Source organism: Heloderma suspectum, chromosome 1, assembly GCF_057233095.1.
Source record: "Heloderma suspectum isolate Gila_16-S chromosome 1, 16-S_ref, whole genome shotgun sequence".
Classification (NCBI taxonomy): Eukaryota; Metazoa; Chordata; class Lepidosauria; order Squamata; family Helodermatidae; genus Heloderma; species Heloderma suspectum.
The window spans coordinates 359080906-359105946 of NC_139458.1; the positions used below are offsets into that span (position 1 = coordinate 359080906).

The following is a 25041-nucleotide window of genomic DNA, read 5'->3' on the forward strand; positions in this document are numbered from 1 at the left end:
TAGTTCAGAACAATTCTGTTTGACCTGCTCTACTTTTTTTTCTTTAAATGTTTGAGAAATTTGCACCAAAACCAGGAACAGATTTTTCTAAAGTTAATTTTTAACTTTCAGATAAAGAAAAAGTTATCTTAAGTGAGACAATATTTTCACAGTCTATGTCTGATGTTCTGAAAGAATTTGTCTACAAGTTGAGGCTGGGGGGCAGGGGGAGTAGAAAATAAAAGTAGAGGAATTAAAACAAAACAAAAGAATCTGTTTTCATGTAAATATACTTCCTGGTGTGTGTGCGTTTTTTAAAGTAAAGCAAAAGCTCCAGAAAATATATTGTAAGTCCAAATGTACATTAATGAAAAATTCATTCAGAAGCATTGCTTAAAAGGCACTTTATCAAATTAACATCACAGTCCTATGCATGTCTACTCAGACGTATGTCCCAATAAATTCAATGGGGTGTACTCCCAGGTAAGTGTGTTTAGGATTACAGCCTTTAAGTCACACTATCATCATTTAAATTTATATCTTATATTGTACAAAATTAAGAATATTAAGCACAAATGTTTTAAAGGAATTTTTCTCTGTTTGTCTTTATTTTTTCCATAATTAGTCAATGGACTCAATGAGTTTGAATTTGTTTCAGAAGTTTCATTTGTTTCATTTTCAGATTCTCTAGCTTTGCAAAAGGCAATTTATTTAGAAATAAATGAAATGCTTTTAAAATCCTGATCGCACACATCCGTCCTCTTTTTAAACTGGCATTAACCCCTTCGCGTGACCTAAATGTCAGATCAGATTGGCTTTTGGGGAACTTGATCCTGTAAATCGCAGAGTATTCTTAATAAACTGAGCAAATGATATAAGTGCATGTTGAAAAAATATGTAATAGTTCAAATGAAATTAAAGGTGGCAAATAATTTACTATTTCATGGGATGTTACCATTTCTGCAAAGTGATCTACATGCATTTGTATAGTTTTGTTTGTGCTGTGTGGTGCTAACAGAAAAATCTTCTTCCAAAAATGTTTTCATTGAGTTCTGTCTCGGAAAGTACAGGTCTTTTGCTTGTGACTCTAGTATGGAAACTATTCTATGTTTGGTCTTCTGCTCTGTTCATATGTATTCACACATCAGCTCATTTTGCAGTATAAACTTTTTTCAGACGTTTAATCTGTGGAGACTGAATGTACCAAGGAAGGGGGCAGAAGGGGGATCACAGCAATAAACTCCATCTCCACCCTACAAGCATTCTTTTGGCGGTCTGAATAGAGGCTACATGTGCACCACTGTATGTGCACAGGCTCTCTTCCAACCTTCAAATGGAAGCAGGTCAGGCAAAAGCAGTATACGTGTTCCTGCTGCCTCTCCCATGCACGTTCAGTCTACAGGAGACTGAAGGTCCGGAAAAGGACATCATTTCAACTGATAGTAGCACGATGGGGGCTGCATGATCAGTATTTGTGCTTGGCTTTTATGCTTTCTATGGAAGCTTCCCAGAATCCATGCTCTCCTTTGAAAATGTAGCCCTATGATTTCAAAACGTTATGGCTTATAAGCATAGTGTTCCTCTGGTAGGTCCTGGATCAATTAATGGGGGTATTTTATCCTCATACAGCACTTGAGACCCCAAAGACCTCATGCTGATCCCCTAGTATTCTGCATAGCAGACCAAGGGAATCACTGGGTAAGCACAGGTAGCAGCGTCCATGTAGCAGAAAGGTTTACAAAACTCTGTTTTAAGATGATGAAGATAGTTTATCTGATTTCTACCTCACCTTTCTACCAAAAAATGGCACTCAAAGTGGCTTATATAATTAAAATGGATTCAAACAACAATACATTAAAATACCATAAAAACATAACAATTACAGGGAATGTTTCTTTTTAATTCAGAATTAAAAACAGCACCCAACCCAACTGAACTACTTACAAGTCAAAGGCCTTCTTGAATAAAACGGTCTTTGCCTGCCAGTGGAAGGATGGCAGAGAGGGAGCGAACCTAGCCTCCCTTGGGAGGGAATTCCATAGCCTGGGAGTGGCCACTGAAAAGGCCCTATCTCAGGTCACCACCAAATGTACCTCTGAAGGTCTTGAAAGAAGGATCTGTCCAGAAGATCTTAAGAACCAGGCAGGCTCATATGGGAGAAGGCGGTCTTTCAGATAGCTTGGTCCCAAGCCATTTAGGGCTTTAGGTCATAACCAGCACCTCTGAATTCTGCCCGGAAGCAGATGATGCCTTTTGGAACACATTCACTAAGGAACCAAACTGGAAGCATGGGAAACTCCTGTGTGAACATGCCCTTGCTCTCTAGGTTGGGTGGCCTGTTGCTACGCGACAGGGCAGCTGTGTGCGTTTCAGTTGCATTTCAAAGCATGTCAAAAGCAGTTTCAGCCACTGCTGCTACCATGCTTCCGCCTAGTCTGAGAGTGAGGCCACAATATTCATGCAGATGCAGGAGAACACCATAGGTTACACAAAGTTAGCAAAAGTGCCTTGGCTATTATTAGGACTAAGATAAGGACTACCAGCACACCTAGGACTTTCATGGAGTTCAAAAGGCTGTAACTCTGTAGAGAAGGTGCCACACATTTTTATATCATAGGAGTACCAAGCCAATTGCATCTTTATGTGCCTAGAGTACTGGCATAGGGTATTTTCAATCTGCACTGTGTACACCAGTGGAGGCTGGTGGCTCTGATGTCAGCGGAGTGGTGATTCTGCTCTGGGTTTCAGTCAGAACTCTAAAGGAGCTCTCCAAGGTGCGGGATAGCTCCTTTAGAGTGCTGAATGGTTCTGATTGAAACCTGGAGGGAATTCGCCACCCCACTGACATCAGAGCCACCAATGTCCACTGGTGTACACTAGGATCTAAAGAGCTACTTTAGTTACATCCAAGCACTTGCGTATGCCGCTGGGATTTGCGAGTCCCAAATATGTCTCTGGAAAGCTCTCAAGTAGAGCAAAATGGTAGTAGTGCTTTTGTGAACCACCCAGAGAGCTTCGGCTATTGGGTGGTACAGAAGTGTAATAAATAAATAAATATAGCCATCCTCTGTTGTTTGACTCACCACCACCACCACCATCAGTCTTTGCACATCCTGCCATCCATGCGTATATGGCATGATTGTGTCCACTCTCTGCAATTATCTAAAATATCTTTAGGGTTTCAGAAAATGAATGCATTGTTCTTCATGAGATGCTTATCCACAAAACAAAAATCATTCATTTTATCAGTCACTTTTTCTGTTTGCAGTAAATTTAAATTTCATCAGAGCATTTTGATTAAGAAACACACACGTTACCTGCACTTTGCAAGGGACAAAGCAACAATCTTCCCATCGATAACGGTAGTGTAGAATGTTTGCTGGAATTGTGCACACAAATTCTGCAAACAGGACCAGTCAGAACACTCACAAACAGCTCAGAAAACTAAAAGGTATGAATGACTAAAAATTGAGTTTTCCAAGGCATCATTCCATTCTGTGACCATAATTATGAATCAATGGATCTACTGGGGAATCTCTCATTTTCCTTCTACAGAATAATACCTCCTACCTTTTTTGCTTTGGGTTTAAGATGTTGTTGGAATCTGAGATCAGACATCTTCATCTGAATTCGCTGCTTTTGAACTTTCTCATTCAACAAAGACCTGTAACGTTCACACAAGATATTTCTCAGCTTGTACAGGTTCTTGTAGGTTTCAAGATGGTGCTGAAAGAAAGAAAGAATGAAAGATATTTATTAGCATCATGTTCTGAAATTCTTATGGGGAAAACTAAGGAAATGTTTAATTTGCAGAAAGATCATGATTTTGGTTTTGTTAGAGAATGTCCAGATAGCAGTTTTTGGCATTCCCAAACTATGTGCTATAAAATCCTCCTTGAAACTGTATTCTTTTTGTGTGGGATCCAGACAACTCCCAAGGAGGTACTTCAGTTTGGAGGATATCATGTTTTACCAACACTCAAACTGCAACGTGCTCTTGCTGGAAAAATGTGATTCTTTTGCTATGACACTGTTTTTTGAGCACTCATCCACATAGCGCAATTCTGCACTGCCACCTACTGTTGCACCTTTCTATTACACGTTGACCCACCCTGATGAGTAAATACAATTCACACCAATGTAATTTGTGACACACTGGTTCTAGCGTATGGTAATAAATTCTTCTTATGCTTCCTCTAATCCATGCATCCCAAAATGCTTATTGATGTCCCTCAGGCCCTGCCACCTCAGCCAGAGTCAAGCTTCATGTTAAAGAGAATGCTTTGTGCAAAATCACAGCATATATACTGATACCTGTGTTGCTTCTTTTAACATTTCCTTCAATTGCCACAATATTTTCCTTGTGATAAATTGATGTTATAAGAATATGGTTCAAGCATCCATGTTCCAAAGGAGAGACTGGCTAGGATCAACAATATATTGCAGACATGTATAATTTCCCCTTAAAATTGACATGTACAATGCCAGAGTAATTGCTTTTTAAATGTGTTTTGTAAAGGTTTCCTGTTCTTTGATGGATCATCTTTTCATTGTGTGAATAAATTATCTAACCTATATGTAACACTGACAACCTGTATGCTATATTTTTAACAACGGCAGATTAAAACTGCACTGCTGGTGTAACATCTTTGTATCTCCCAATGGAAATAATAAATGCTAAGTGTTATGATAAGCCTTCAACAGACGGTGCTATTGACTGTTTTAGTGCAAAAGTCTAGATTCTGATGAAGTGTAGAAGTACATTTCTTTGCCTATTTGTGAGATAAAATACTTGCTTTTCTGAGTGCTTATGGTAGACATCTCAGTTTAGTAGTATAGTATAGTATAGTATAGTATAGTATAGTATAGTATAGTATAGTATAGTAGTTTCAGTACTATCTTATAGAGATAAGAGTGTAAAAAGTGTAAGAGAACTGTCAGTTGAACAAGAGGCAACAGGCCTCCCCTCAAGAGTATTGCAAATCTCTTCCTTGAATTTTCGATCCCCTTATCTAGAGATTCAAGCAAAACATGCAGTCAGTATTCTACCCAATTGTTCAATAAGTAAACCTGTTCCAAATTTCCAGTGTTCTGGCCACCGAGAGCAAAGACACTGAGAAGACTGACAAGTAGTGCTGTCCTGCTTAATTTTTCTCCATTGCATCTACTGATCGATTCAGAGGGAAGGCAACATTTCTATACTTCCCTCCTATGGGATGTCCAGGCCAAGTCCAGTTTAAAGAACCGTAACAAAGGAGAGCAGGGGCCTAGAAGTTGCCCATCAACAGCACCTGGACAGCAGACTGAGCAGGCACATAGGTCACCTAGTCACAGTCTCCCCCCACTATGGTGAGATGTACTGTGTTTCTATTTAAATAGTAATTATTTCCTAATTTGCATATTATATAAATTCACAGATGAAAATTTCATGCAAATCAGTGTCCTCTTTTGTCTTCTTTTTTGGAAATGCATAAGTGGCTACCCTAGTCCTGTGTCCCAGTCAATCAGACCAATGGCAACAGAACGTGGAACAAAGCCTCTGATAATGAACACAGTGAGCAGGTTAGTTCATGTGGATGAAGGGGGTCTTTCAAGTATTCGGGTCTCAGTTCATTTAGAGCTTTAAAGACAATGACCAGCACCTTAAGTTGTGCCTGGACAGATACTGGTAACCAATGCAGATGACACAAAGCCAGAGTGATATGCTCCATAAAATTGACCCCAGATATAACTGTGGCAGCTGCATTTCACAAAATACAAGTACATGTCTTCCCCCTCCTCTCTAGGGAAATAGTACCAGGGGAAAGGGTTAAATTGGTCTGCTTCAGGGGTCCTCATGGCTGCTTTTAAGCCCCACCCCAAGACACGGGAAAATCTGATCACAGATTTCCTATGTCATTTCTAGTTTGACTCTCTTTAGGTATTCCTAAAGCACATTCACAGTACTTACTATGGCACAATGCTCCAGTGATTTCAAGTGGATAATTAAATGCAGACGTAATTTTCATACAAATGCTCAGAGTCTTATGATAAATAATATTTCATAATACCAACGAAATATCTCTGCTACAAATTCTCAAATTATTCACAGTCTTCTCCCTATGTTCAATATGTTTTTTCATGTTTTTTCTTTATTTCAGTGATTTCACTGCAAGTTTCCCTTTGCTGTTTCTGTGCCTTCAGAGAGTCTTTAAGCAGCTACCCAACGGGCAATTAAAATGGAAGCTCCACTGGCTGAACGGGGGTGTGGGGGGGTGCACAGCGAGGGCAACTGTTGAAGCCTATGGTAGGCAGTTAGAACCAAGCTGATCTCCTCCCTTCCTCCAGCCATTTTGCCTGGATAATACCGAAATACATTAAAAAGTAGGGATGGCGGAGAATTTCTCCCCGAAACTTCGGGGGGCTGAGCGCCAACGCGTTCGGCCCCCCGAACAAGTTTCGGAGAGAAATCCTCCACACACCCCCGCCCCCCGCCCCCCCCCCGGGACGGGACTTACCTTTTGCGAATGTCCCTCCCGGTGGCTGGTCCGGCCGGCGGTTCGGCGGGTGTTCGAGCGAGGTGGGAGTGGCAGCCGGTCTTTTGACCGGCTGCCGCCGCCGCCGCCATTGTAATGAAAGAAAAAAAAAACGCCCCCTGATAGGCTACGTGACGATTCACGTAGCCTATCACGGCTAGATTTGCAAAGTCAGCCGTGATAGGCTATGTGAATCGTCACGTAGCCTATCACGGGTGACTTAAAAAAAAAAAAAAAAAAGAGTCTACGGATAATGGCGGCCCCCATAGGGAGCCGCCATTCCCATTCCTTATTTGGTGGCTGTAGTCTACGTAAATGTTTACGTAGACTACGGCGAAAATAAGGGCAACGCTATTTGCGTTGCCCTTATTTTCGCCGTAGTCTACGTAAACATTTACGTAGACTACAGCCACTAAATAAGGAACGCGAATGGCAGCTCCCTATGGGGGCCGCCATTCGCGTACGTGCTTTTTTTTTTTTTTTTTTAAAGTCACCCATGATAGGCTACATTACAATTCACGTAGCCTATCACAGCTGACTTTGCAGATCTAGCCGTGATAGGCTACGTGAATGGTCATGTAGCCTATCAGGAGGCTTTTTTTTGTTTTTTGTTTACTTTCGCGTTCGCGGCCGGGCGAGGCGAGGCGCCTCCTCCCCGGCCTGAATTTCGGCCGGGCGAGGCGGGAAGCCTCCCCCCCCGGCCTGAACTTCGCGGGGGGAGCAGCGAAGCGCTCCCTCCCACCGCGAACAGCCTTCGAGGACAGGTAAGTGACTTTCATCCACCCCTAAAAAGAGGAGCAAGTTTAAATTTATGACAGAATTGCTTTATCAATAGCAACAAAAATGTTATCTAACCATCACAGGGAAAACGGGACTGTGATTATTAACTCAAGACTGAAATATTAGGATGGCCATTCTTTATTAGCATGAGAGTGGGGGAGGGAGGGAGGGAGGGGGAGGGAGGGAGGGAGAGAGAGAGAGAGCAGAAAATGAATATCTGAAATGTCATATACATAATACATACACCACCTGCAGGCCATACATAGAGAACAATAAATCAAAAGAATGTCTATTGGATGCAAGCACGGTGCTTAGGGCCAAACTACATATTATGTGGGAGATCCAGGACTTGATAATTGGATTCAGTTTTTTATTGTTATTGAAATGCAGCCGGAAAGAACTGCCAATTTGCTCATAGCAGTGGTATCAGGCAGGAATTATTTAACCATTTCTCCCCATACTGTTTTCCTCCTCTTTTCCCTCATTTATTATTTCTAGAAATGCCGTATATGTGCTAGGTGCTTCTTTTTTTTAAGAACCTGATCTTAATTGCTCCTCCCCCCAGCTATTGTTAGCTCCACCGGGCATGGGAGGCAGGAAATACAGGCAATAACCATATTTTTCCTTTGTGGGGCAAACATCAGGACTGGAGGGGCAATTTGGATTTGGAAAACAGCGTGAGAGGAAAAGGGTTATACACATCCAACTCACACTGCTGCTGCAAGCACATTGGCAGCTCATCAAGGCTGGATTTCAGTGTGTGTGTGTGTGTGTGTGTGTGTGAGAGGGGAGGGGAAGAGATTTCAAGAGAGTCAATCATGGCTCTCCTGTAGAACATGTAGTCTGACCCTTAATCAATTAGGAACCTGAAATCTATCATGTCACTTACATGACTGCTTTCGAATCAGACAAGGCAGCTTCTTATGTGAACATCTATAGCAAAAGTTCCACAATCAGTTCACAGTACTATAGTAATGAGCTACAAGTTCTACGAGGCCTCAGTGAAAATATTCTATCCAGGCAATGACATCAAGCACCACAAAATCCCCCACGATGATCCTTGGTATAATGTTACCATCTGTGGGTGCTTCCAGACAAGGCTTTTATTTTGCAATCGTTCCGTCTCATTCACAGAATTTTATAGGCTGTCCACACAATGTTGTCCTCCATTTGTACCCCTCCTGTGTTTCCCCACCACTTCTTCCATCCTTTTTCTTCCCAGAAAAAGTTGGTTGAGGAGGAAAAGACGACGTAGATAGGGATGGCGGAGAATTCCGCCACGGATTTCAGTGAGGCTGAATGCACTGGCATTCACTGCTCTTTGCCGTGATAGGCTATGTAAGTATTTACGTAGCCTATCATGGCAAGCCCCCCAAAAAACAACAAAAAACCCCCAGCGTACGCAAATGGGGGCGGATACGGTAGCCATTTGCGTTCCCTATTTTTCACCGTTTTATCCTACGTAAATATTTACATAGGCTATTACGGCGGGAAAAAAAGGGGAATGCAAATAGCATAGTGGGCGCTATTTGTGTTCCCCTTTTTTTTCGCCGTAATAGCCTACGTAAATATTTACGTATGATAAAACGGTGAAAAACAGGGAACGCAAATGGCGGCCACTACGCTTTTTTGTTGTTTGGGGGGGGGCTTGCCGTGATAGGCTACGTACTTTCATAGCCTATCACGGCAGCCTGTACGCCATTTGCGTACGCTGGGGTGTTTTTGTTGTTTTGGGGGGGACTTGCCGTGATAGGCTACGTAAATACTTACGTAGCCTATCACGGCAACCTGGCTGGATGCAAATGGCCGCCGCTATGGCGGCCGCCATTTGTGTCTGCAGCAGCCCGTCTGCGGCCGGAACTCCGTCTGCGGACGGCCCTGGCAGGCTGCTTCGCGGAGCCACCGCAGAGTGGAGCCGGCTGGGCAGGATTCCAGGGGGGAGGACTGGATCGCCTCCCCCCCGTCAAAGATTCCAGGGGGAGGGACAGAGCGCCTCCACCCGCATGAATCACATCCGCGAAAAGGTAAGTGACTTTCGTACATCCCTAGAGGTAGATGCACAATGCCTATTGACTGGCAGTGCTAGGAGTTGGTGGGACAAGGGCCTTGAGTCACTTAACCTGAACTTGAAGGGTTAATATGTACCTGAGTGAGGTAGGAGGGGATCTCTGGGAGGTCGTTCTTCCTTTTCCTTGTCTCCTCCCTCTACTCTTCTTCCTTCTTCCTCCTGCAAGTGATGAAGACCATGGGGCTGACCTCAGCCAACTCACCTTGAGATGTAAGTTTGTTATGTGTCCAGTAAAAGTCTGTTCCTAACCCACCACTCAAGTGTGTTTTGTCTACATCCGTGCCTGTGGTGCTAGTGGACTTCCACTAGCATGATGTTGGACTTAACCCAGACCTTGGAAATTTTCTCCATTCCACATTCAAGATGAGGAAGCTGTAGCATCACCTTCTCTGGGCAAGTTCTGAACTACACCTCCCCAAGTAGAAAAATCAGCATACACATTATTCACAATAGCAGAATGCATTACCTCTTCTTGCAGAGCTTGCTTGATAAGCTTATCTTTCTCTTCACCACTTAAAGCTCTGTTATTCTTCCTTGCCCTTCCTTTATTGTCTGTTTCTGTCTTTTGCTGGTTTGAACCATTCTAGACAAACACATATGCATGGGGAAAAAATTAAATTGAGCAATTGCCATTTTAAATTTTGCCTATTCTAGCACAATATTTACCTCCCATTTCATGCATTAGAGGATTATGTTATCAAAGCATACATCTGAAAGATACCTCCAATTTATCCCTACTCTACAAGTATTGCTAGCAACTTTTCAAGTGCTATACAGTTTTTTTTTTATGGCTTGAGAATGTATGAGAAGCCCTGGTGGGTCTCCAGGATGTTGGTGTGGTGGATCCAAGCACTGAAAGGTCATTACCACAGTCCACTAAGGAGAACAGCATGCCCCAGTAGCAGCCCTCCTTCCTGCTGAGGCTGTAGTTGGGAAGCTTGAGTGAGTTTCTTGACTAGTTCACAAACGTTTTGTACTTGCTTTCTGCATGTTGGTACATAGCGTTATGAAACCATGGCAGGAAGAAACTTGATCTATATGGTTCAGATCTGAAATCGTGCTACTTGCCTGGGATGCACATTCTGTCTGGAGAACACTGTGCTTCTAACACCTTCACAAAACAGTTGTACAGAGTCACATAAAAAAAAGCCTAAAAATGGACCAGGAGAGCTGTCAAAAGCAACCAGTTATGTGCTGCACTCCATGAGCCATACACTGGGGTGACCTACATGTCCAAAAAGTGTTCCAAGACTGTTTACAAAGTTGCATTCAGTGACTGGACCTTTCTGGACTTTCTCACATTGCTGCATCTCCATGCCAGGAGAAGCCACGGCTGTTTAATTCCTGTCTGCCATGTGACCATTAAAAGAAAATGAAAAGGTGATGGTATATCTACCTGACCCATTCCATTAGTCTGTGTTTTCAAATGAATGTCATCAAATAAGTGGACTGGAAATTCAGCTCCAAGAAAAGGTGACTATAAATTAGGCAATTAGATGCCCTTTTAAAAGGATATAAAATGCATTAGCTAAGCACAAACTAACTGTTACAAGTTTAATTTGGTAAATAAGCATGAGAAATGTCACTGGCGTATGTTCTACTAGAAGCCAAGTTAAATAAATCTGATCATTTATTTATTTATTTATTTATTGGATTTATTTCCTGCTTTTCATTATAAAATAATCCCAAAATAGGGTACAAAACCACTAAAACACAGTAAAATCATACAACATTGACTGATAAAACAGTAAAATGGGAGAACAGTAACACAGATAAACAACAGCTTACAACGGACATTTAATCAAAAGGGTGATCAAATAGGTCTTTAGTTGGCGCAAAAAGCTTGTAAGACTCAGCACCGACCACTCTTGGTAGCTGTACTTTCACATATATGATATAAATCAGCCATATATTGCACTATGCAAAATTAACCTTGGTCACATACAATTAGAGACATATGAATTTTATTAAATCCCTGCCGTTTGTGTTTCGCGGATTGGCAGGTGTCTTTTGTTCCGTTGTCCGCTCATTGACAGAAACTGATTTTTTTAAACCACAATTTCATCCTACTTGCACTAAAGCTTATTTGCGCAAATTTGAATGTGCACAAATGTGCATTAGTTATTTCAAATCAGTGCTAATGTAAATTGGCACAAATCCCTCCCAAAACTGAAAAACTGGTCCGCAAGTCCACATGACTCAGAAAAATCCAGTCCGCTGCAGAACCTGCAGGTCAAATTCATAGACATCTGAATGCATTTGAATCCATTGGGGGTTTCTCCAACATCCCTAGGTACAATACAGGATGTGCATGTTCGAGCTATATAGAAGTTGACAAAACTATTCTTTAGATTTAGATTTAGTATTTAAATCATTTTTTAAAAAGTTGTTTGTCCAGTCTGATGAGTTACCCTGGTAACACTGGTACCCTGGTAACACTGAATATTCTTCAACACAAAAGGAGCAGAAAGCTTTAAAGAGTGACTGTATTAATTGGATTACAAAGACTCTGGTTTTGCTTGAGAGATTGGGTAGTAGCAGTCAGAAGGCTACTCTAGGTTTTGTAGAATAGACTGAACTTCACCACCTTCAGTTAACCTCCAAACTCTAGGTAATATCCAATTGTGCCTTAGCACTAGGGCTAATGATGTTACACTAGTGTAAACCAACATTTGTGCAATGCAACTAGTGCTTGCTAAGGCTATGGGGGAAAGTACCAATTTGTCTCCAAAATTTTGGCAGAAGATTGCCATCCCCCCACCCCGCCCCCGTAGCCCTAGCAATTGCTAGTTAAATTGCACAAGCAGGCTCATGCAATCTCATTAACGCTGGCGCTGGGGCACAACTGGTACTACTGTCTGCTTAGTGAATACAACAAAAATGAAAACTTTGGAAAATAAATGGGCCAGCGAAGGGCCACTAAGGTGGCATATGAAAAGTTTGTATATAGCTCTAAAGATATGAACAACACCATATTTACTAGGAATGACAGCATCATTCACACCAATAATTCACTGGCTCTCAAAGATAATAAATTAACGAGGAACATTTAACCTGACTTAAGAATCTGGGGGAACTCGTTTAAATAAGAAAACTTCATTAAAAAAAAAACTATCTGAATGACAAAGTTTCTTGAGAAAGCAGAGATCAAATTAAGTATCAGAAGCTTGCTTAGTGCACATTCTTTCTCCTCAATACAATGGACTATAATGGCGTAAAATTGAGGTTTAGTCAGAAAACAAGATGAGTACACGTAGTAAGGAATAAACACAATGGACAAAGCTATGTAAAACAGACATTACTTTCTAAACTACACCTCCCCCCTCTCATTTGCAAAATCTTTGTATTTGGATGAGAACCAACATACTGCTTAATACGCACATTGCTCAGACCGGCAAGAATTCCCCTCACATTGTGTGTAATTCTTTGCTACCAAGGACACTCTGCAAACATGCATAATCCTGGCCATTCCCAAAAAGGTCTGCTTGTGTAAAGCCTCAGAGTTTACAAAAGCAGCAGAAGGATGCCAGGACGGCCACTGCTGAGGCAACAAAAGCCAGAGCGAAGGGGTGGAAATTTTTAAGCAGCCAAGACATTCAAGCTTGCCACAATGGCAGCAAAACATGTTGAAGTTATGAAACATTTACAGTTTAGTGCAACAAGGAGTGCAGGGAAAGGAAGACATTACTGAGCCAAAAACAGGGATGTACATATTCTGTAGCCAAGGAGCCTGATTCTAAAAGTCAAACATTAAATGCTCCAGGTCAAATAGTATTTTTCATCAATCAGCTAAAGTAGGATCCTATATCAAATCATCTCACCCTGTCAGAACGTACACCACCTCTGTTGTATTAAAAAGGTAAAGGTAAAGGTGTCCCCAGCCAGTCGTGTCCGACTCTAGGCTGCGGTGCTCATCCCCGCTTCTAAGCCGAAGAGCCAGCGCTGTCCGAAGACGCTTCCGTGGTCACGTGGCCGGCAGGACTGAACACCGAGGTGCACGGAACGCTGTTACCTTTCCCGCCGAGGCGGTACCTATTTATCTACTTGCAATTTCTTGCTTTCGAACTGCTAGGGTGGCAGGAGCTGGGACTGAAGACGGGAGCTCACTCCGTCACGCAGCACTTGGGTCTCGAACTGCTGACCTGCCGACCTTCCGGTCTGCAGTTCAGCGTCTTAACCACTAAGCCACCGCGGCCCCTCTGTTATATTAGATGATGCCAATAAAGGATTCAGTGATATCTGGTTATTCAATGAGCACAACAGACCCAAAAGGTACAACATGCTGTCCTCCTCCAAGTCATGACCCCAGCAGCATCACACAAATATCCATTAACAGGACCTCTGTGGAGGGATGGGAGTAGGTATGGCACTGGGGTTAGGCCCTGACATAAGAATCAGATTACCAGTTGTGGATGTTCTACCATGTCATGAATTTAGTGCTGAATCCCAAGAGATGCTTTTCCATGGGTGTGTGTGTGTAGAAAGTAGAAAGGTGATTTTTTAAAATGGAATCCGTATATTTTCCCAAGCATGGCATACAGTAGTCCGGGGGATGGGGGGAGGATTTAGTTCAGGAACACAGTGTAGTTGAAAGGGTTAAACATTCCCTCCTCCAACTCCATTGCTCCAATCCAATTTGGGGTATCTGGCTGCTTTTAGACAAAAATCAAAACAATGGGAGATTGATCATGGAAATCCCATGTAATTTCTACTTTGGCCCTGAGATAAGCCAAAGGCAGGTATAGGAAAGACCAGACAGTTCAACCATTCACTGTTCTACAGATGTCTGGGGATTGTAAGCATTATAGTTTCTTTTCTAATTCTATTCAACGCAAAACTGGGACACTGCTCCATATAGGAGATAAAATGTATCACCCCCCTTAACTGCACATCATGCAACTATGTGAGTATTCTGCCTCTGTTCCATTGAATTAGGTGCATTTCTGAGAAGGCTTCTAAAATAGCATCCCATATCTACCCTGGGATTACAGATGTTTACCATGTGGATGTAGCTTTATTCCAAGCACAGCGTTCTTCAGCTTTTTTCAGACTCAGCATCATGTCCGAAGCTATCCTATAACAATGTGCCAAGACCTGAAACTCCATCTACATTAACAGTGCAACTGTTATCAAAAGCCCACCTGGAAGCGTCTCATATTTCATGGAGACAACTATATGTATACATTTATATATTCCCATATTCATTCTCTCTCATGCCTGTGTGAAATCTCAACATACACACACAATGCATAACTCAGGTATGAGGTAATAAAAGTACATCTTGTGGAAGCAAATATAGGTGATGAAAAAGTGGAAGAGAAAAAAGTGGAATGACTTGTAAGGTTACAATAACTTTGCACCTTGTAATTAAACCAGCATTTTAATATATAAATGTTTGGCTGAATCCTACCAATGCTTCTGCAAGGATGCACAATTTATAGCACTGGATGTACGAGTCATGGCTACTTCTACAACGCTCAGAAGAAATGCCTTAACTACATTTAACTTCAATGCTAATAAATAGGACCTGTATGCATCCTTCCTCCACACTTTGCGATGAATGGCTATATTTATCACCTTGTTACTATGGTGATATCATATATGATGTATGCCAGCATGTTGGTGCTTTCATCCTCCCTCTTTGTACTTGCAACAGATCCTTTTTGACTGTCGCTTTGAAGATGACCTGCCCCTAAACTAGTCTTTTTAATTACCTACGGAATCTAGTCAAGGGTTGCCGTCGTCATCCCCCAACCCCTGCTTTAAGCCTTTCCATAGACAATTTTGATTATGCCATAGAACTGTGATGGACTCACTGGTATCACTAGCTCTAAAACTGATGTTTAATGGCAGAGAGTTTTACATACATACACAGCTTTGTGCCTTTGCCAACAACCCTGACAATGAAATAGTGTCATGTACCTATATGATGCTTTCTTAATACTGGCCTGTTGCAGTTATAAGTGCTGTTTTTGTGTCATTTTTATCATGGTTATTATAATTGTTTCTCCCTTGTTCTATAGGTTCTACCCTACTTTTTAAACCCCAAGTCTTTTCCTGTACATGTGCATTCTTATACTGCAACACCATATCACTGAAATTCCCTCATCCCTCTCACATATTTGTGCTGTTTCTTCCTGAACTACTTGGCAAAAACTGCTTAGAATGTTGTTTTCCTCCCCACCCCACCCCAGTCATGCTTCTTCTCACTGAGCAGATTCACATGTAACCATGGGGGAATTTCCCTGTGGGGCTTCTTGTCCCTGTGGCAGCCACCATTTTGAATATTCAAGTCATGGTGGGGGGCGCTGTAGCTTGTCATTACGTGTGAACCCAGCAAGGGTAGGTTGTTGGGGTGCTTGACAAGCCACTCAGAACCCATGGGCTGTTTTAGGGTTGTGGGTGGCTTATCGAGCACTTCAACAACCCACCTTAACCAGGTTCACACATAACGACAAGCTACAGCGTGCCCCCACCACGGCCTGAATATTCAAAATGGTGACCACTGTGAAGACAAGAAGCCCTACAGGGAAATTTGTCCATGGTGGTTTCTCAATACGTGCAAACCCACTCAGTGATTTCTATTCTCTTGAATTTAACTTCCTATTTTTTACTTTCCATTATCATTGTGGACCTTGTTTGATCTAGGCTCAAACAATACAACAGCGGCAAACTTGTTTTTTTAAGCCCAGTTCTGCCTCCATCACATATTAAGTGGGAAGGGTTTGATGTTGCGAGAGGGGTGCATGGCAATGCTAGATCCTCTCCACACCTGCAGCTTATTTCTGCTGTATCCCACAGGCACTTGTTGACCAGCTAGGTTCACATTCAGTATCTAATCTCAGTTGGAGGAAAAGTGATATTGGGAGAGGTGCTGCAAAGAATATGTCACAGGCTGTTGAAGATCTAGCACCCAGCCCAATAATATACCCCATTTGCTAAAAAAAAAAAAAATCATTCCCTTCAATAGGGGCAGATCCAAGTTTAAAGAAATAGGCCTAGTCCTATCACACGCAGTGTGAGTTTAAAGCTACAACCATATACGTACTTACCCAGGAATATGCTCCACTGAACACAGTGGGACTTACTTTCAAGAAAACATGCATAGAACTGCACTGTTAGATGCTGAGACTGAGGTCAGAGAATGTGCATATTACAATTACTTTTGTTTACCACCTAGAGTGAAATCCAACATTGCATCAATGGACTTCCAGTCATGTAACAGGACTTTCCCCTCCTCTCCTCCTTCCTGCAGACACTCCCATCTGGTCCCCCAACCCTCCAGAACAGAGTTGGAGGACACAACAGGAGAGGGAGAATCACCTCCTTCCCATTCCTCTGATGGAAGCCAACTACAGGAGGAGTCAAACGGATACCACCCCTAGTCTTTCAGGTGCTTGATTAAATATTATTACTGATGCTGATGCTTTTCTTTGGTATTTTTAGCCATTTTAAACATGATTTTATTTCTATTTTGATATAACTTAAACGGTCTTCAGTGCCTGATGCCTGGAAAGGCAGTTTATAAATCTTATGAATAAACTGATTGACAAGAGCAAAAATAGCTCCTCTAATGCCATTTACTACAATATCAAACTGATTCGGAAAAGACAGGAAAAAGCAATCAAACTATTAGAATGCAAAACTGCAAACCAAAGGAAATCAGACCTGGTGGTATTCAATTCTATACAGTAGGCTAGATAGTAGTTTTGAGATATAGCTTATTATTAAAAATCAGATTAAATGCCTGTTTTTTCATTTATCGTAATTTATTAGATGGTGGAACTTGGCTCTTACTATTGAGTTCTATCCAATTAGCCCCTTCCACCAACAGAATGACTTCCATCAGCAGGATGGGGGCAATTCTGTTAGTGGATGGTTCTTCTGGCTGGATGGAGGGTGTTCAACTTGCTCTGGATGGGGCTTCACTCCCCCTGAAGGAGCAGATTTGTCGCTTGGGGGTTGTCCTGGAGCCATCATTGTCATTTCAGGCCGAAGTGGCCTCAGAGGCATGGAATGCCTTCTACCAGCTTTGGTTGATGGCCCAGCTACACCCCTATCTGGACAGGGATAACCTGGCTTTAGTAGTCTATGCTCTGGTAACTTCCAAGTTGATTACTGCAATGCGCCCTATGTGGGGCTGCACTTGAAGACTGTTCGGAAGCTGCAGTTCATGCAAAACGTAGCAGGGAGATTGATTGCAGGGACCAGAAGGTCTGAGCATATAATACCAATTCTGGCCCACTTCCACTGTACATTTCTGAGCCAAAGTTCAAGGTGCTGGCCTTAACCTATAAGGCCTTACAGGGCTTGGGACCACAATATCTGAAAGCATGCCTCTCCCACCCAGACACTACGATCAATATCTGGGGCCCTCCTTCAAGTGCCTCCTCCGAGGGGGCTTGGACGATGGCAACAAAAGAGATGGCCTTCTTGGTGGTAGCCTCCCCCCCCCACTCCAATTGTGGAGCGCTCTCCCCACTGGTGCCAACTTCGTCATCTTTTCTGCATCAGGTTAAGACTTTCCTCTACTCCCAGGCATTCGATGGCATGTGATGGGGCTTTTAATGTCAGTTGTTTTATCAGGTCCCAATATCTGATCATAACTGTTTTTCACTCTTTAAAATTGTTTTTAAATGTTGTATGGTAAAGATTTTATATGTTTTTATTATGCTGTTTTTGGGGGGGCGTAATTTTTTTGAACCGACCAGAGAGCTATTGGTTATTGGGCAGAATAGAAATGAAATGAATGAAATGAAATCCCCCCACCTGCAAGCAACCAAAAAATCTGCTCCGGAGTGTTGGAGGACCCTCTGGAGAGAGACACAGGGGACACGGGGGCTGCTAGGAGTCGGAGAGAAGCAGGAAGTTCCATTGCATAAGCACAGGTCCACACACACGTGGTATTTCACTCATCATACTTCCACTGAATTGTTGTTGTTCAGTTGTTAAGTCGTGTCCGACTCTTCGTGACCCCATGGACCATAGCACGCCAGGCCTTCCTGTCCTCTGCTCTTTCCCGGAGTGTGCTCAAGTTCATATTCATTGCATCGGTGATGCTATCTAGCCACCTCATCCTCTGCCGTCCCCTTCTCCTTTTGCCTTCAACCTTTCCCAGCATCAGGGTCTTTTCCAGGGAGTTTTCTCTTCGCATTAGGTGGCCAAAATATTTGAGCTTCAGCTTCAGTATCTGTCCTTCAAATGAGCACTCAGGGTTGATTTCCTTTAGGATTGACTGATTTTACCTCCTTGCAGTCCAGGGGACTCGTAAGAGTCTTCTCCAGCACCACAGTTTGAAGGCATCAATTCTTCGGTGCTCAGCCTTCCTTATAGTCCAGCTCTCACAGCCATACGTTGCTACTGGGAAAACCATAGCTTTGATTAGAAGGACCTTTGTCAGCAAGGTGATGTCTCTGCTTCTTACTATGCTGTCTAGGTGTGCCATTGCTTTCCTCCCAAGGAGCAAGCGTCTTTTAATTTCATGGCTACAGTCACTGTCTGTGGTGATCTTGGAGCCCAAGAAAATAAAATCTGTCACTGCTTCCATTTCTTCCCCATTTATATGCCAGGAAGTGATGGGGCCAGATGCCATGATCTTCATTTTTTTAATGTTGAGTTTCAAACCAGCTTTTGCACTTTCTACTTTCACCCTCAAAAAGAGGCTCTTTAGATCCTCTTCACTTTCTGCCATTAGGGTGGTACTGTCTGCGTATCTGAGGTTGTTGATAATTCTCCCAGCAATCTTAATTCCGACCTGTGATTCATCCAACCTGACGTTTTTCATTATGTATTCTGCATATAAGTTAAATAAGCGGGGCGACAATATACAGCCTTGTCGTACTCCTTTCCCAGTTTTGAACCAATCGGTTGTTCCATGTCCGGTTCTTACTGTTGCTTCTTGTCCCTCGTACAGGTTTCTCAGGAGACAGGTAAGGTGGTCTGGTACTCCCATCTCTTTCAGAATTTGCCACAGTTTGTAGCGATCCACACAATCAAAGGCTTCAGCGTAGTCAATGAAGCAGAAATAGACGTTTTTCTGGAATTCTCTTGCTTTCTCCATGATACAGCGAATCTGGCAATTTGATCTCTAGTTCCTCTGCCTCTTCGAAACCCAGCTTCTACTTCCGGTAGTTCTTGGTTCACGTGCTGCTGAAGCCTAGCTTGTAGGTTACTGAGCATAACCTTGCTGGCATGTGAAATGAGTACAATTGTACGGTAGTTTGAACACTCTTTGGCATTGCCCTTCTTTGGAACTGGAATGTAAACTGACCTTTTCCAGTCTTGTGGCCACTGTTGAGTGTTCCACATTTGTTGGCATATTGAGTGCAGCACTTTAACAGCATCATCTTTTAGGATATTAAATAGCTCAGCTGGAATACTGTCATCACCGCTAGCTTTGTTGTTACTAATGCTTCCAAAGGCCCACTTGACTTCATTCTCGAGGATGTCCAGCTCAAGTTCAGTGACCGCACTATCAGGGACATTCAGATCTTTCCTGTATAGTTCTTCTGTGTATTCTTGCCACCTCTTCTTAATCCCATCTGCTTCTGTTAGGTCGCTGCCTTCTTTGAACTTTATCATGCCCATCTTTGCACAAAACGTTCCCTTGATATCTCCGATTTTCTTGAAAAGGTCTCTAGTCTTTCCCATTCTATTGTTTTCCTCGATTTCTTTGCATTGTTCATTTAAGAAGGCCTTCTTGTCTCTCCTTGCTATTCTCTGGAACTCTGCATTCAGTTAGATGTATCTTCCCCTTTCTCCCTTGCTTTTCGCTTCCCTTCTTTCGTCAGCTACTTGTAAAGCCTCATCAGACAGCCACTTGGCTTTCTTGCATTTCTTTTTCTTTGGGATGGATTGAGTTGCTGAACAATGTTACAGACCCCCGTCCATAGTTCCTCAGGCACACTGTCTATCAGGTCTAATCCCTTAAATCTATTCCTCACCTCCACTCTATATTCATCAGGGATATGATTTAGGTCATACCTGAATGATTTAGTGGTTTTCCCTACGTTCTTCAATTTAAGCCGAAATTTTGCAAGAAGCAGCTCATGATCTGAGTCAGCTCCAGGTCTTGTTTTTACTGACTGTATGGAGCTTCTCCATCTTTGGCTGCAAAGTACATAATCAATCTGATTTCGATATTGACCATCTGGTGATGTCCATATGTAGAGTCACCTCTTGTGCTGTTGAAAAAGAGTGTTTGCTATGATCAGCGTGTTCTCTTGGCAAAACTCTATTAGCCTTTGTCCTGCTTCATTTTGTACACCACGGCCATGCTTGCCTGTTATCCCGGTGATTTCTTGACTTCCTACTTTAGCATTCCAATCCCCTATGATGAAGAGGACATCTTTTTTTGGTGTTAGTTCTAGAAGGTGTTGTAGGTCTTCATAGAACCGATCAACCTCAGCTTCTTCGGCCTCAGTGGTTGGGGCATAGACTTGAATTACTGTGATGTTGAATGGTTTGCCTTGGGTTCGTACTGAGATCATTCTGTCATTTTTAAGATTGTACCCCAGTACTGCTTTTCCCACCCTTTTGTTGACTATGAGTGCTACTCCATTTCTTCTAAGGGATTCTTGCCCACAGTAGTAGATATGATGGTCACCTGAATTAAATTCGCCCGTGCTTGTCCATTTTAGTCCGCTGATTCCCAAGATGTCGATGTTCAGTCTTGTCATCTCATGTTTGACCACCTCCAGCTTACCTTGATTCATTGATCTTACATTCCAGGTTCCTAAACAATGTTTTTTACAAAATCGGATTTTCTTTTCACCACCAGACACATCCACAGCTGAGTGTCCTTTCGGCTTTGGCCCAGCAGCTGCACTCTTTCTGGCACTACTTGGAAATTCCCTCTGCTCTTCCCCAGTAGTATATTGGACACTTTCCGACCTGAGTGGCTCATCTTCCAGTGTCATATCTTTTAGCCTTGTGATATGTTCCATGGGGTTTTCTTTGCAAGAATACTGGAGTGGGTTGCCATTTCCTTTTCCAGTGGACCACATTTTGTCAGAACTCTCCGCCATGACCTGTCCGTCTTGGGTGGCCCTGCACGGCATATCTTATGGCTTCACTGAGTTCCGCAAGCCCCTTCGCCACAACAAGGCAGTTAGGTCTTCTCCAGGCTAGAGTACTGAACTTCAGTTGTCTTAATATGGTCACATTTTCCAGAGCAGAAAAGTAGCTGATACTCTGTGGTCAACTCCCACACCACGTCTGATTCACATGGGTACTTTCAGCACCAATATTCCCCCTTCCATCAGGGTTCCTGATGCCTGTGTGGGTGCTAACCACAAGGAAGTCATTTGGGGACAGCCTCAAGAATCCCTTAGAAGAAATGTAGTAGCACTCATGGTCAACAAAAGGGTGGGAAAAGCAGTACTGGGGTACAATCTTAAAAACGACAGAATGATCTCAGTACGAACCCAAGGCAAACCATTCAACATCACAGTAATTCAAGTCTATGCCCCAACCACTGAGGCCGAAGAACCTCACTGCCAAGGCAACCACATTTATGATTCTGAAAGGCTTGGATCAAATGAATATTGAGCCTAAATAACTAAATATGTATTGTGTACTATCATAGTCTCTGCGTTTTTTATGGACAAGTTGGTTACCCATATACACAGTTTGCAGAGAAAAACCAAAACTAACTGCATTTATTGAAATATTCAAAGTGTTACATATTTTAGCTTTACAAAACTTCCTTAAATACAATTGTCTTGGTGTAAACTCCAGGGTAACCACTGTAACATCCTTGTTCTGGTCCATCAACAACTTGAGTCTTGATGTTTGCCAATGACTGCACATGACTCGTGGCAATGCAGAGTTGTCCATGACAGAAGACAGGTGTAGGCAGATAGATCCCAACTTGGTCTGCCTGGCTGCAAAATGCACTATGCCAGGACCCCATCCAGCCTCACTATGGAAGGGCGGCAAAGAGTAAACCAAAGGGTCACCATGACTCTCCATGTAGGAGATCTTGCACCACTGTCCACTTTTAGGGTATACCATCAGACAACGATCACCTGGAGGAAAGCCATCTGAGGTAACAAACACAGCAGCAGTTTCAGAAACGGGGAATGTTATAGTGTCTAGAGTGGGCAAAAGTGTTCATCTTTCTTCAGTCATGATGGAAGCATTGTGATACGTCCATTGGTGCACGTCCAGCAGCAAGTGTGGCAGCATTTTTGTGCTCAAGGATTTCACTGACATGCCAGTACTCATTTGTGTATGGGTTAACATTAAGTAGCAGGTTAATGAGCAACTCCTGCACGGTGCAGTCCAGTGTGCTATTCTCTGCTCACTGGAGGTGAGCTGTAGTGGCCTCAGCAGTGTCAAGAATGTACAGCTGGCTGTACCATGGAGTCTCATCCAACTGCAAAGTAACCATCAAATGGTAAACTGAGCCTTGCGCTTTGAACATGAACACTGGGACCTTGTGGCTGTGCCATCTTAAGTGGCACGTAGAAGGAAGCAAAGCCTAGGACACTGTTATACTTGTAAATGTCCTTCAGGTGTTGCTTGCCAAGAGCAGAGCTGTTGGTGACAATGTTGCAGTTGAAGTCCGGAACCATGAGCGGTGGTAGAAAAACCTTTCCGCCATGGCAGCCAAAGGCTGACAATTCACCACTGAAAAGCACGGCATCGCAGTGTTCACAAACCTTGACATGATTGCCGATATCAAACCTGTCGATATTGGTTGCAGGACGCACGCCGACAGGCACAGTGCCTCCTACGCCTCGGCTGGTTTGAGATACTGACCGATGCACAGCTGGCCAGAGCTTTGCTTTCGTCAAAAGGCTGATGGGTAGCCTGCATATGCAGCCTTGCCAAGGCGGATGCGGCAGCATACAGGCAGGGCATGAAGCTTCTTCTCTAGAGGCTAGAGGGGTAAAATTAAGGCGGCCATGTGAGGCCCGCTTAGACTCGCAGTTCTCCTGCCAGTTACTGTTATTGGTAAGCATTTGACACCTAGGCATGTTAGTAATGCACGGAATATATAAATGTCATTTTGTTAAATTTAACAGCTAGAGAATTCCTTTCTGAGCAATAACTAAACTTTGACTGGGTTAATTTTAACTGTAGGTGTCTCTTAATCCCTTCATGATTTGCTTACAGGCCATACGTTACTGGCATATCATTGTACTTTGGCCTGCACCTGTGTTTATAAAGGTGTACAAAGACTGTTTTTGTGTTCATATTTCATTTTGCTCCAATTTGGAATCAATTCTGTTTGTTCAATTATACTTGACATGTTTTTGATATTAAAAATGAAACTTCAAAGTACATTGTTATAGAAGATAGCCTAATTCTTTTTTTAAAAGGATTATGGACATAAATAGACTCCCCACTTTGAATTATAGTGAAAACTGTTGTTATTCGTGGAATCTGCATGCCAAAAGCTTTCCAATGAAGTGTGTATCATAAGAATCGGTCAACGGGAAAGAAGTAAAAAAGGAATGACCAACTAACTCCCAAATTTGAATTATATATATAAGATAGTCACCAAATCATACAAAAATTTGTCCCCTTTGATATAGATTCATGCCATAGGAATATGCGTCTAAGGTCACAAGCCAAAAGTCACTCACAAGCTATTCTAGGTACTCATCTGGTAATTCCTCTCAAAATCCTCCAGGAAAGGAAGCAGATAATCATATACATGTCTACTCAATAATACGTCCCACTGAGTTTAATTGGGCTTACTCCTAGGTAAGTAGGTATAGCATTGTTGCATTAATCATTTTTAAATTAAATATATAAATACATAGAATTTTGGTTTGGGGTTCTAAAGGACATGGGTTCAAGTCTTCAAGCACGATGATGATGTTAGAAGATTCCCTTTTCATGTTTTCCTTTTAAAATAATTAGGGTTTATTTCCCCCAACCCAGTCTTGTCTGACTGTTTTAAAATTTATATACATTTACAGCAAGCCACCAATCAGAGGAATCATTTAAGCTCTGACAATTCCTTGTTTGCTTTGTAACTTGGATAGGTCATGAATTTGGGTTAAAAAGTACCTTATTTAACAATACAAATTCACAATGAAGAAGATTCTTGGTAGAACTTGTGCTAAAACCAAGAGATACTTGTTATATCAGCCTTCCCCAACTTGGTGCTCTCCAGATGTTTAGGACTACACTCCCAGAATTCCTGACTGTTAGCTATGCTAGCTGTGGCTGATGGGAGTTGAAGTCTAACACATTTGAAGGCACCAGGTTGGAGAAGGCTGTGTTATATCACAGAACTTTATTAAAAAGAGGAAGGAACCACAACACAAACTTATCACAGAGTTCAAATATAATTATTACAATAGTCACACTGAAAAACATTCATGGCTGGTGACTCCTTTAAAAGGATTACCTGATTCCTGCAATTAACTGGCAGGTAACTATCCAGAAGTGAAGGAAGCGTACTCTTCTTGTAACGCTGAAAGCAGGTAGCCATCTCACATTACCGTTTCTCTAGTGAGGCGTTGTGAAAGACAAAGGTAAACAAGCTTATACATTGCAAAGAACACAACATTACCACATCTAACCACAATTAGGTTAGAATTGCCAAACTCTTAAATCAACATTAGGCATTTGTATAAAGGCTTCTGTTCCAAACTAACGTACTATTCACCTGAGCAACATGATAGTTACCTGAGCAACTCAGTCCTCAAACTGCTGCACCAGCAGCAGCCTAGATTAAAC

The 25041-nt window shown here is 42.4% G+C and overlaps 1 protein-coding gene across 4 annotated transcripts in view; it reads right to left on the minus strand.

Annotated features, from left to right (window-relative positions):
- LOC146359734 (uncharacterized) overlaps positions 1-25041 on the minus strand; it is an 86411-nt gene that overhangs the window by 54626 nt on the left and 6744 nt on the right. For all 4 annotated transcript variants that reach the window (XM_084827997.1, XM_084827994.1, XM_084827995.1 and 1 more), the window contains 3 exons: positions 24710-24810; positions 9809-9925; positions 3550-3705 (listed from right to left, as the gene is read on the minus strand). In XM_084827997.1, the coding sequence (XP_084684123.1) occupies positions 3550-3705; positions 9809-9925; positions 24710-24793 (357 nt within the window). In that variant the 5' untranslated portion in view covers positions 24794-24810. The remainder of the gene's footprint in view (positions 1-3549; positions 3706-9808; positions 9926-24709; positions 24811-25041) is intronic.